Genomic DNA, 12704 nt, shown 5'->3' on the forward strand with positions numbered 1-12704 from the left:
ATATGTTTTTGGAATCAGCAAATAATGGAAAATAAGATAAACGTAAATTTGGATCGTTTTATAAATTTTTATTTTTTTTTTTACAATTTTCAGATTTTTAATGACCAAAGTCATAAATTAATTTTTAAGCCACCAAGCTGAAATGCAATACCGAAGTCCGGGCTTCGTCGAAGATTACTTGACCAAAATTTCAACCAATTTGGTTGAAAAATGAGGGCGTGACAGTGCCGCCTCAACTTTCACGAAAAGCCGGATATGACGTCATCAAAGACATTTATCAAAAAAATGAAAAACACGTTCGGGGATTTCATACCCAGGAACTCTCATGTCAAATTTCATAAAGATCGGTCCAGTAGTTTAGTCTGAATCGCTCTACACACACACACAGACACACACACGCACACACACACGCACATACACCACGACCCTCGTTTCGATTCCCCCTCGATGTTAAAATATTTAGTCAAAACTTGACTAAATATAAAAAGAGGGTTGACATTTTCAAAGCTCTTCTGAAGTTAAAATGACCGGTTTTTGATCACGATATTTGTTTCAAGCGATCATTGTCCCTCGAATCATGTGATGGTTTGGATCAGTGCAACTGCAGATCTGTGTTCATCTTTTCCAGTTAGCATTATCTGTTGCAGTTATAAACTTGTTAACAGACAATAAAGCAACACGATTTCCTTCGTGGTTTGCTTGCAGAATTCCTTGTGTGTTGTTTGTGTGTGTGTGTGTGTGTGTGTGTGTGTGTGTGTGTGTGTGTGTGTGTGTGTGTATGTGTGTGTGTATATATATATATGTGTGTGTGTGTGTATGTGTGTGTGTGTGAGCGTGTGCGTGCGCCTGTGTGTGTGTGTGTGTGTGGGTGTGTGTGTGTGTGTGTGTGTGTGTGTGTGTGTGTGTGTGTGAAAAAAAAGAGAGAGAGAGAGAGAGAGAGAGAGAGAGAAAGATAGAGAGAGAGAGAGAGAGAGAGAGAGAGAGAGAGAGAGAGAGAGTGAAGGAGAGGAAAGTTTGTGCAATAATGCATCCTTTGAACACTTCTATGCCAGGTGACCAAAAAATCGTTATTCTAGCAAAGTAACCGCTCCTGCAAAGGGTTTAGTACCTAGTAAACGCACACCCCCAACTTTCGGGCAAAATTGGTGCATAGGGGGGGGGGGGGGGAAGGGGGGGTCGTATACAAGGGAGTTTACGGTAAATGGAACAAAGAGCGTAATTTTACAAGAGGTTGTATCTTGTGTGTGTTCAGACTGTCATTTGGAGACTTTTTGTGTGTTTTAACCCTTTCGCTGCCAATCAAAACTTCCTGACTGCCAGGGAATATTGGAGTTCGGGGTGTAATAATTCACAAAAAATTCTAGCTCCAAACTGGCAGTAGGTAGGAAAGTAAAACCTATGTTATTTTTAAAGGAAATTCAACCAAGAATCTGTTTTTAGTATCTAATCATGGAAATAATGCACAAGTGCAGGACGGGTATACCCGTCCTAAGGCAGTCAAGGGGTTAATTGTTTTGTTTTTCGTGTCTCTGCTTTTGAAGTTTTCCATCAGAGAAATAAAGTATTCTTGCAAATCAGTTTTACTTTACGGCGGAAACATTTGCTTCCTCAAAGAGAAGCGACTGAATGATTGTACAAGTCATACAATACAATCATTCTTTCGCTCGGCGTCCTGGCGAGTGGGCGAAAACTGATTCTATCAAGATAAGTTTTGTGTGAATATTTTAGACCACAGGGTCTGGCTCCATAAGAAGCCTAGAAAATGAGTTCCGTTGTCTCGAAAAGGGTACAATGATTTGACATCAAATTGTCTCATGACATGGTATGTGTAGTCAGAAACAAAAATGTTCTCAAATTTAGTATTGCACATTCTCTGGAAAATTGCAACATAAGGGGGGTGGGGGGGGGGGGAATAATCGCAACAAGCAAGCCGCGAACAAACAAACAAACAAAAAGAACCAACATTTCAACAACCACAACAAAAAGCTTCAAGTCAAAGTCGCTCCAATGTAAGTAAAAACGAAGACTTGAAAAGCCAGAGCGAAACCAGACACCCATGACGACCATCCTGCTTTTAATCGCCAAACAATCCGAGAGAGTCCCAAGACAATTGTGTCGTGTCACTCCAAGCCACACCAGTCTCAGACAGGGCCACACTGCCACGGAACGCAGCCATGAGCCTACTTGGCCATAGACAGTCAGGTCATTGTACGGGAAACGGCTTATTGTGGCTTGCACCCAGAACAGTCCTCGTTGCCTGGTGCTCGGTGATGTCAATGATTAATTATTTAAAAGCCGAAGAGAGTGAAGTCGGGCAGGACGCGTTGCATGAGCTCAGCTGTATTGGCACCGAACGGTTCGGCCCGGTGTAGTGCGTTCAGCGTTCCCCCTCATTCAACTTTCTGATTCGGCCCCGTTGATCTTGTATAAACTCCACACTGAAAAGCACCTCCTCCCCCCCCCCTCCCTTCCATAGTACTGATGATCGAGCTTAGGTAATTTACATTCGTGGGGTCAAATTCGTTCAACCAAACTTTTGTATTTAAGCTTGGAAATTTGCTTTAACCTAAAAGCCTTCCCTTTTCATTCAAGGGACGACACCACTTGGTGCACGTTTTCGAAGAAATCGAATTTTGGGATGAAATCTATTAAATTTCACCACCAATTTCCTTCGCTTGCAGTTGCAAGAAACTGACATGCGTTTCTTCCTTAAATAAGTGAACTTCTTTAATTTGACCAGGAAACAACATTTCAGTCTCGAGTATATATATCGAATGATCAATCAGAAAGCTGAATGAGGGGGAAAGCTGAATTCGTTACACCGGCCTGTCTTCGTGGTCCGCTAAACCAAGTGCTGGAGTCAACCTCCACTTCGTTTCAGCTCCGGCACTGACTTTGGCTGCGACCGATGCGCATGCGCGTCGGAAGGTGTCGTCTGCTTGTCGACCAGCGCGCGAGGTGCGGATGTATGAGCGCGCGTTGTGTGATCGGGACTGTCTTCTGCTCTAGCCGCTACCATTCCAGAACCGGCCCCTCGCCAAACTCTACCTCTACCTCCCTCCTCTTCCTGAATTCCTCTGCTATCACCACCACCACCACTACCACCACCACCACCTTCCTCCTCCACCCACACTATTCGCTGAGTAGCCTGACTTTGGAACTAGCAGACCGGGGCAGTCTTCACGTCTGTGACAGCAGACGACATCTGAAACTACTCCCCTTCTCTGGAATTGTACGACCAATAAAACGAAAAAAAAAGAAAAAAATCATTTCAGATCGTTTTCAAAACCTAGGACCTAACGATTTCAACTTCCTTTTTTAACAGAGGAAAGTACCACACGTTTCTAGTTTACCTGTGACCAAAGACATTGACTGTCTTTGAGGCATTTCTTCTTCACGATGCCTTTCGGTTCGTTTGAAACTTTCAAAGGAAAAGTTCTCCAACCTTCTAAGGATGCTGCTAACTTGGCGAAGATTTCTCTGCACCGGTGAGTGACATTTTCAAACTATTGATTCCCGTGTCAGTGTGTGTATGTGTCGATGTAATGTTTTGTTACAACATGACTTTGGAAGGTCGAGAGATAGATTGCAGGGAGAAAAAACAAAGAAGAAAAAGCTACAGAAACGATTTTTCATCGCTGGATCAGTTTCCGAGCTTAATGGCGTTAACGCATTTTCTACTCAAAGTGTGTTTTATGTTGTCGTGTTGGCAACGATTTGACATTTATGGGGATCGATTACTGTACATACCGAGCAGCCGCAAAACTTCAGTAAGCCAAGTAGGTAAAACTGAATTATCGCAGTTTCGATGCTGTGATTTCTGTTGTGTGTTATTTTCCTTTTATGTTCGTTTCATTATCTGTTTCTCTTTGTTTTCTGTTGAGTCTTGTTTTGATTAAAACAGTGTTTTATTTCCACTTGCATATATATCTGCATTACATTTACATGCATTTATACTATGAAAACAACAGCAAGCCTAAGGCGTATAGTGGTGTCCTGTTTACATTTGTGTTCGTATCATTATTTGTTTATGATCCTCATGTTCTGTTGTGTGTATCAGTTGTTTTCATTTGTGTGCGTTTCTTTCTCTGCTCCTCTTCTTTTTCTGTTGTGTATTGTTTTCAATTATGTTCTTATCATTCTGTGTTTCTCTGACTTTTTCTGTTCGGTATTGTTTTAATTTATGTTATTATCATTCTGTGTTTCTCTGACTTTTTCTGTTGGGTATTGTTTTCATTTATGTGCCATTTATTCATTGTTTTTCTTCTTTATCTGTTCGGTATTGTTTTAATTTATGTTATTATCATTCTCTACTTGTGTGTATTGTTTTCATTTATGTTCGTTTCATTCTCTGTTTCTCTTCTTTTTCTGTTGTGTATTGTTTTCATTTATGTTCGTATCATTCTGTGTTTCTCTGACTTTTTCTGTTGGGTATTGTTTTCATTTATGTGCCATTTATTCATTGTTTTTCTTCTTTATCTGTTGTGTATTGTTTTCATTTATGTTCGTATCATTCTGTGTTTCTCTTTATTTTACTTTTGTGTATTGTTTTCACTTATGTTCGTTTCATTCTCTGTTCTCCTTGTAACCCCTTTTTTCAACTCGAGCTTTTCCGTGTATAAGCTTTTCAGTTTGTTTCAATATTTCATTCTGTGCGTGAGGTATGGGTGCCGCGCGGAGGGGAGAGGAGGGGCGGAGGGGGGTGAGAGCTGGTAGAGTGATAATTTCATGATAATGTATGCGAGTGGAGGGAGAAAGGGAGGTTGCGGGGGCGGGGCACAAACTAAGTGGTAATGTAATCTGATATAGCACTATTTGTCTGTTACTGGATATTAAGTCTCTATTTTTATCAAACGTCAGCCCTGAAAGTCCACAAAATGGTGCACTGGCCTTTGCATAGTGCTTCTCAAAAGTTACTAGTCACAGAGCAAATTTTACTCGCCAAACCAACCACTTGTTTCAGCAATTTTACTTCCATTTGGCGAGTAGATTAACATTTCTACTCGCCAGTTACATGTTTCTACTCGCCATGGCGTGTAAAATACTCGCCACTTTCAGGCTTAACGTTTTTATTATTTGAGTTTATTCTGTTCTTTTCTTACATTTATCTGATTTTTTTCGTCAGTTTTTACCCTTATTTCAGTGTTTTCGTCGGTTATCTTTTCAATTTGTCGACGTGTATGTTTTTCGTATGTCTTTTGTTCTTCTGCTATTTTATTTCTTTGAGAAAAAAGGTAACAAAACGGATGCTAAGTCATATAATAAAACAATGAAAAAAACACCAAAAAAACACAGAAACAACAAAACAGTTACAGAATTTACTTTGTTACACATTTGCCACTGAGTTGTTTTCCTAAAGTTATTGAAGGCTACGATATACCTGTCCATTTTACAGGTATTTCCTGTTGGTTTTATTAATTTTCTTTTTTGAAGTTTTCTTTTTAATTTGTCGTTTTTGTTCTTTTTGGATAAAAAAAAAGTTCTTCTCAAAACATGACTTTTAATAGAGTTTTCTTTCTTGTTCATACCAGAAGAGCAGACAGAAATGTACTGTAATTTAAAATATGTTTAGCTGTGTGATATATAAATGTTATCTAGACAGTTCGGCGATACCCTATCTTTGTCCATTGAACTCATTGTTCTGTAGTCCTGAATATTTCAAACATCAATTTTTCTCTGTGCTCAATATTTCAAAAAGTAATGTTTCACTGTGCTCAATATTTCAAAAGCAAATTCAAACTTCACTGTGCTACGAAGATAATTGTTCCGCTGATATATTACAATCAGAAATGATTTTGCAGTTTAGTTAAAACAGTACCAAACGGCATAGTAAATTAACGCAAACAAACAAACAAACAAATAAACAACCACAACATATTTAATCTTGGCGAATGCCCATGTACACTGACAAATGAAAAATATTCAGGATTTTTATTTTTTATTTTTTATTTTTACACGGGGCATGTTTCAAGTCTAAAATGGTTGGTTATTCGGCTCTTTCAAATCACGGCTTTCTAGAAGGCTGAGAGAGATTGTATATTATTGATACTAATGTATCTAATAACGGTTCCTAATGCAATAGGAGTTGCTAATTTATCTACGGAGCCTCCTGGTGGTTGTTTTTGGGGGTTGTTTTATATCCGATCATGTTCATGATTTGTATGGGCTATTTGGTGCTTCAGTTACAACTAAAACGACTGTAGGGACGAAATTAAAAAAAACACGGAAGCAAATAAAAGAAAGAACGAAAGAAAGAAAGAAAGACAGAAAGACAGAGAGAAAGACAGAAAGAAAAAGTCCAATTCACCGCTGACTTGAACATCAGAAAGAAAAACGTGTTTTAAATTATTCGTCTGTGTTCAATGTTTAGTTTTGTTGTTTTTTTCTTGTTGATTTGTTTATTTTTTTCATTTACGTACGTGTCAATTATCTGTTTCTTTGTCTGTTTTTGTTGATTAGTACAGTTTATGCTTATCCAAACTGTGTGATGCTGAAAAATCGCCCTTGGTTCTGTGAATGAACGTTTTCTATGCTCTTCCGATCTCAAGAAAATATGTGTGTTTATTTGTGTTTGCGTGCGTGCGTGAGTCTATCTGTCTGTCTGTTTGTCTGTCTGTCTGCCTGTGTCTCTGTGAAATACTTCAGTCTTTGCTTTTTTTTTCTCTCTCATTTTTCTGTTTTGTTTTTGTGTTGTTGTTATTTTTCCACGTCATTTTTCTCTCATTCAGGACTATGTCAGTTAAAATAGATGTTCGTGCCACATTCAGCTCTAATTGGTAATGCATAACGTGCAAAACCTTGTCAAAAATAACTGCTTCTGAAGTCCCAGCAATATAATTGCATCTCAAAATGTCAGACATTGCTTGATAATAGATCGTTCTTTTCCTGGTTTCTAATTTGTTTACTTTTTAATAGAAAGATTGTCAAATGAAATTGACATCAATTTTGACAGCAGTTGCCGTACAGGGATGTGCTTTTCGCTGTGTGGATGTTTGAAGCATATTAGTCATTTGCATTATACCAATAGAAAAGTCATTATATTTTCTTTAAAAAAAACCCTATTTTTCACTGTTTTGTCTTTATTACGGAATACTTTACAATCGTTCTTCCTCGGTAAGTGTCTCGTGAAACGACTCGGCGTATTTTACTTGTACGGGTCAAAATATCGGGCCCTATCACTACGCTGAAAACACAAGAGCTGTTAACAGTGATACTTTCGATGAAAGGACACTGTTTTGACCAGGCGCAATGGCTGTTAACAGTGATACTTTGGATGAAAGGACACTGTTTTGACCAGGCGCAAAGGCTGTTAATTAACAGTGATACTTTGGATGAAAGGACACTGTTTTGACCAGGCGCAATGGCTGTTAACAGTGATACTTTGGATGAAAGGACACTGTTTTGACCAGGCGCAATGGCTGTTAACAGTGATACTTTGGATGAAAGGACACTGTTTTGACCAGGCGCAATGGCTGTTAACAGTGACACTTTGGATGAAAGGACACTGTTTTGACCAGGCGCAATGGCTGTTAACAGTGATACTTTGGATGAAAGGACACTGTTTTGACCAGGCGCAATGGCTGTTAACAGTGATACTTTGGATGAAAGGACACTGTTTTGACCAGGCGCAATGGCTGTTAACAGTGATACTTTGGATGAAAGGACACTGTTTTGACCAGGCGCAATGGCTGTTAACAGTGATACTTTTGATGAAAGGACACTGTGTTGACCAGGCGCAATGGCTGTTAACAGTGATACTTTGGATGAAAGGACACTGTGTTGACCAGGCGCAATGGCTGTTAACAGTGATACTTTGGATGAAAGGACACTGTTTTGACCAGGCGCAATGGCTGTTAACAGTGATACTTTGGATGAAAGGACACTGTTTTGACCAGGCGCAATGGCTGTTAACAGTGATACTTTGGATGAAAGGACACTATTTTGACCAGGCGCAATGGCCTAGTGGGTAAGACGCCGGCATCCCTTGGTTGAGTTCAAACCCCGTCCGTGTCTGGTGGGTTAAGGGTGGAGATTTTACCGATCTCCCTGGTCAACTTATGCGCAGACCTGCCAGCGTCTTATTCCCCTTCGTGCGTACACGCAAGTGCAAGACCAATTGCGCACGGAAAAGATCATGTAATCCATGTCAGAGTTCGGTGGGTTATAGACACACGAAAGTACCAAGCATGCATCCCCTGAAATCGGCGTATGGCTGCCTTAAATGGCGGGTTAAAAACGGTTATACACGTCATACATTTTTCGTCAGTATAATCATTGCTTCATTCGCTTGTTTCTTCATTGCAAGCCGCTGACAATTTTGTCAAGATAAGTTTTATGTAATTAGTATTTGTCTGTGTGCTTAAAAGACCGCTGGGTCGATAATTATATTTGTGAACGTAACGTTTTGTTTTGTCAATAATCTAACGTTCCAACAACCTACCTTTCTTGTTTTTTAATTCTGGTCATAGACGTAGAAACCCGTTCGTGCCAAAACACGAGTGCACGTGGGAGTTTCAGCCCACGAACGTGTCCCTATAATGACAGGTATATACGTATATGACTAAGTACCAAAAGGTGCTCACAGAACAGAAGACGACTTTGTTTTACAATAAAAATGTTTCTAAAAACGTGTGTCTGCTGAAAATTGGTGTGTGTGTGGATGAATGTGCGAAGAGATAGTGGGCATAATTTCGTGTGTCTGACTTGAACGGTTTTGAAGTTATCTTTGTTTAAAGTCAAAAATAACGCCAAAACCGGCCATCTGAAAAAGGACATCGTGGTACCTCGTGTTTTGAATATGCCACAGAAAAATAACAAGAAGCACAAATGTATTGCATTTAGTTTGATTGAATGCCTGAAACATCGCTTTACAGACGAGACCAAACGTCAAATCTAAATCTCGAGAGAATTTTTTTTTTTCGATAACCGAATTTTAAGGTGTCGCACGCAAGATGTGTCGTCATCACGGCATACATTTTTCAATCGCAGATATTTACTAAATTTCTTTTTCAAAAACTCTGGAATTGATGTCGACACGTCAAGCGATAACGGTGTATCAAACTGCTGTCTTTCAAGTAATCCAGCAAAGACTGCAGAACTTTTGAACAGCATTTTTGAAAACGATTTGAAAATTTCGTCATATCTTGCGTGCGACAAAATGTTCGGTAATTAACGGTTATTTTCTTTTAAAAACAAAATTTACATGTACAAAGATCTACTTCATCTACGGAACCACGTGACACATTCTGTGTTCAAAATTTGTGAAGAAATCACGAACCACGAATGCGCTATCAAGTGTTGAAATTATGTCGTCAACATCTTTTCAGATCTTGCGTGCGACACCATCTTGCGTTCAACATAAAATGTCACTACCTTATCGAGTTTAATGGGTAAAACTAACTATTTGTTGTCTTAGTTTAATCTTCTTAATTAAAAGCGTAATAAAACCGAACTTCCAAGATGAATTTTAATTGAGATTAGCGAAAGAGCGGGCACGCAAGTCGACCTTAAAGTAAAAGAATGATAACACCAGCGTTTGTCGTGTTGTCTTGCGTGCAACACATTGTCCAAAAAGGAAAATGTATATTTTTCTCAGACGTTTTTTAAGTTGAAACCTTGAAACTTCACACACATTTGGGGTTTAATCGCCCCCATGCATGGTAAAAGTCTTGTTGACCCTTGTCAGATTTCAAGGTCACGGCTGGGTCACATGTGGTTCAGAAAACGGATGAAACATATTTTTTCAGAGATTTTTGAAGCTAGAACCTTCAAACTTCAAACAACGCTTTTGCTTAATGATTGTTCAACATGGAGAATTCAAGGTTGATCCTTGAGAAATGTGAAGGTCATAGCAGGGTCTCGCGTGGGTAAAAAAAAAAAAGGAAATTGTATTGAACTTCAATTTATATAAAACCAAAGTCTGGTTGATCTGTTTTAAGATTTAAGGTCAAATCTGTTATTTAAGGTCAAATCAAATAGAAATGTGTTGATGCTTAAATCTTTGAAACTTCCAACAGGTTTGAGGTTTGACAACTTCTGGACTTTGAAATCTGGTATGGTTGATCCTAGTAATATTAATTGGTCAAAACATCAAGATCAACAATTATAAAATAAGCACTTTCACCAATGTCAAGTGAGCAATAGCAGCAAACGTGAGTCTTATAAAGATTATCACTTTTTGTGTGACCTCAACTTGACCCCTCTGAATGCTCTCAATCATGGAAATTGACCACACTTTGATTATAACCAAACAACATCAAAACTTTGGAATGTGTGAAGTTTCAAAGGTGTTGCTTAAAAGGCGTTCGTGAAAATGACAATTGTATGTGTCTGACTTCAATGCGACCCCGCTGCGACCTTGACGTTTGATTTTATCAACCAGACTTTCATCATGTGTGAATGACTTCAAACACTATAAAACTAGTTGAAGAAATTGACAATTTTTCAAAGTTTAAGCCAGATCTCACTGCTGTGACCTTGAAATTTGACAAACATTAACCAGGCGGTCACCTTTTTTAGAAAATATCCTTAAAGGATCTTTAACCTTACTGTGACCTTGGAATTTGATGAGGTTTAATTTAACTTGCGTAGTGTGCCAAGTTTCAAGGCCCTAGCTTCAAAAACATATGAGAAAACCTCATTGAAAAATGTATATGTTTGACCTCAACGCGACCCTGCTGTGACCTTGACTTTTTCAACCAGACTTTAATCGTGTGTGAACATTATACACTAGAACTGTGTGTATTTTCAAAGCTCGTGCTATAAACGCGCTGAATAAATTGAAAATATTCCACATTTGGACCAGATGTGACCCCGCTGTGACCTTGAACTTTGACAAAGATTAACCAGCAGGTCACTTTTAATGAGGTTTTATAAAAATGCTGAAAGTATGTGAAGTATGTAAAGTCTAACTGATCTAGTATTAAAACATGTAAGACGTGACAACGACAATTTTCCAGTTTGCAAAGGAAATTTAACCTCGCTGTGACCTTGAAATTCAATGTTGTTTAATGTGATGTGCACCATACCTGGAGGTCATTATACTTTGGTTGTGTGCCAAGTTTCAAAGCCCTAGCTTTAAAAACGTGCGAAATAACCTTAATGCTATGACTCAGTGCCGTTTTGAATGATATAACGAACAAAATTATCGTTATTTGTAAAATCATTTGGGTAAATTTATCTTTTCTTTTCGTAATTGGGTTCCAGCATCTGTTGTCTTAACAAAAATCACAATATCAGTCGTGTTTGTCAACTTTTATTTTTTAGCCCCTTTGTCCGCTTTTCGTGCGCACCTTTTGGCACTTAGTCATATGTATATCTTAGTCAAGTAATAGCCAAAGGAGCAACAGAGAAAGCGCCCTTTATTGGGAAGTGGCCTCTCAACAGAGGGGTCTCCAATCCCAGATACAGTGGAACCTCTCTGATAAGGCCAAAAAAAAAATAGGTCTGTTTACGGTAACCCGACCGACCCTAGTTTTTAGGCCCGACCCTAATCTTTTTTTTGGATCGTCTGAAAAAAAAACCCGCATCCAAAATAGAGCTGTTTGCGCTCAAACAGCAGACGACAGAAGGGAGGTAAGCTCAAAGTACTGTTTATAGTTATGTTGGGCAAAAACAGGGATTGATGAGAAGAAATGAACTGTGAAACATCATAGAGAGGGGAGAGAAAAAAAAATAATAATGGAAAAAAAAAAAAAAAACCCGACCTACCGACCCTATTTTTTCACCCTATGTTACCGTAAACAGACCTATTTTTTTTTGGCCTAAAACAAACACCACCACAATGAAAGACTTTACCCCCTTTTACGGCCTTGTGTTCTCAACATGTGTGTTCATAACGTCTGTAAATGTACCCCCATTTAAGACTCCATACACGTTTAGACCTGATTTTTCTCAGATTTTCTAGAGATTTTAAAAGAGCGGTTCCAATGCAGGGATGGCCAAATCTCATAAATTTAAATCGCCAGCCGTGCGAGTAACCGCACAAATTTCGCTAGCCAGCCCGTTACAAACCACACACAACTGACACAGTAGGATTGACCGTCAGGTTTAGTTGTACACGCAAAATAGCAGTGATACTATCGACAACCAGGCTATGGTCATGCAGCGATGAATAGTGTTTCCCAGCTTGTGTCTTCTCTGCATGGCTTTTGTGTTGATAATATTTGTCGCGCAATTTGCACTCAAACTGTGAGCAATCTATGTTTCGCGCATCTTTCTGTTTTCCAGTGTGAGTAATCAGACCTTGGAAGCCATACGATTTCGCCGTATTGTGTACGCATTATCGCCTAGCATACAATCAGTACGGTCAGTGCGGAACCATACGATTTCGCCGTATTGTGTAGGCATTATCGCCTAGCATACAATCAGTACGGTCAGTGCGGAAGCATACGACGAGAAACAGACCTAGACGTCTTTTCCTCACAAGAGCATCTTAAAGTCGATCCAGTGTTTTGACACATGATTACGGTTATTGTCAGTAAACTATTGCCGAAAAAAGCATTTGTTTTAAATGTATTGGTAAACTTAATTAACGGTGCGACGGAGGCGCGTGAAGCATGTTTGAACCATGGATGTTAAAATGCTGTGTGGAGTACGCTCATTTTTCTTAAAATACACCAAGTTTGTGTGAGAATACTCCAAGTGCAAATCGGGGGTTCCCAGGTCTGAGTAATGTTGTTCCAGTCAAAAATGCGTTCTGTCTG

At 39.1% G+C, this 12704-nt stretch overlaps 1 protein-coding gene across 1 annotated transcript in view; it reads left to right on the plus strand.

Annotated features, from left to right (window-relative positions):
- Positions 1-3026: 3026 nt before the first annotated feature.
- Positions 3027-12704, plus strand: part of LOC138970668 (vesicular glutamate transporter 1-like) — a 221942-nt gene continuing 212264 nt past the window's right edge. The window contains exon 1 of the mRNA XM_070343138.1: positions 3027-3488. Coding sequence (XP_070199239.1) covers positions 3400-3488 — 89 coding nt within the window. The 5' untranslated portion in view covers positions 3027-3399. The remainder of the gene's footprint in view (positions 3489-12704) is intronic.

Source organism: Littorina saxatilis, linkage group LG7 (genome assembly GCF_037325665.1).
Source record: "Littorina saxatilis isolate snail1 linkage group LG7, US_GU_Lsax_2.0, whole genome shotgun sequence".
Taxonomy (NCBI): Eukaryota; Metazoa; Mollusca; class Gastropoda; order Littorinimorpha; family Littorinidae; genus Littorina; species Littorina saxatilis.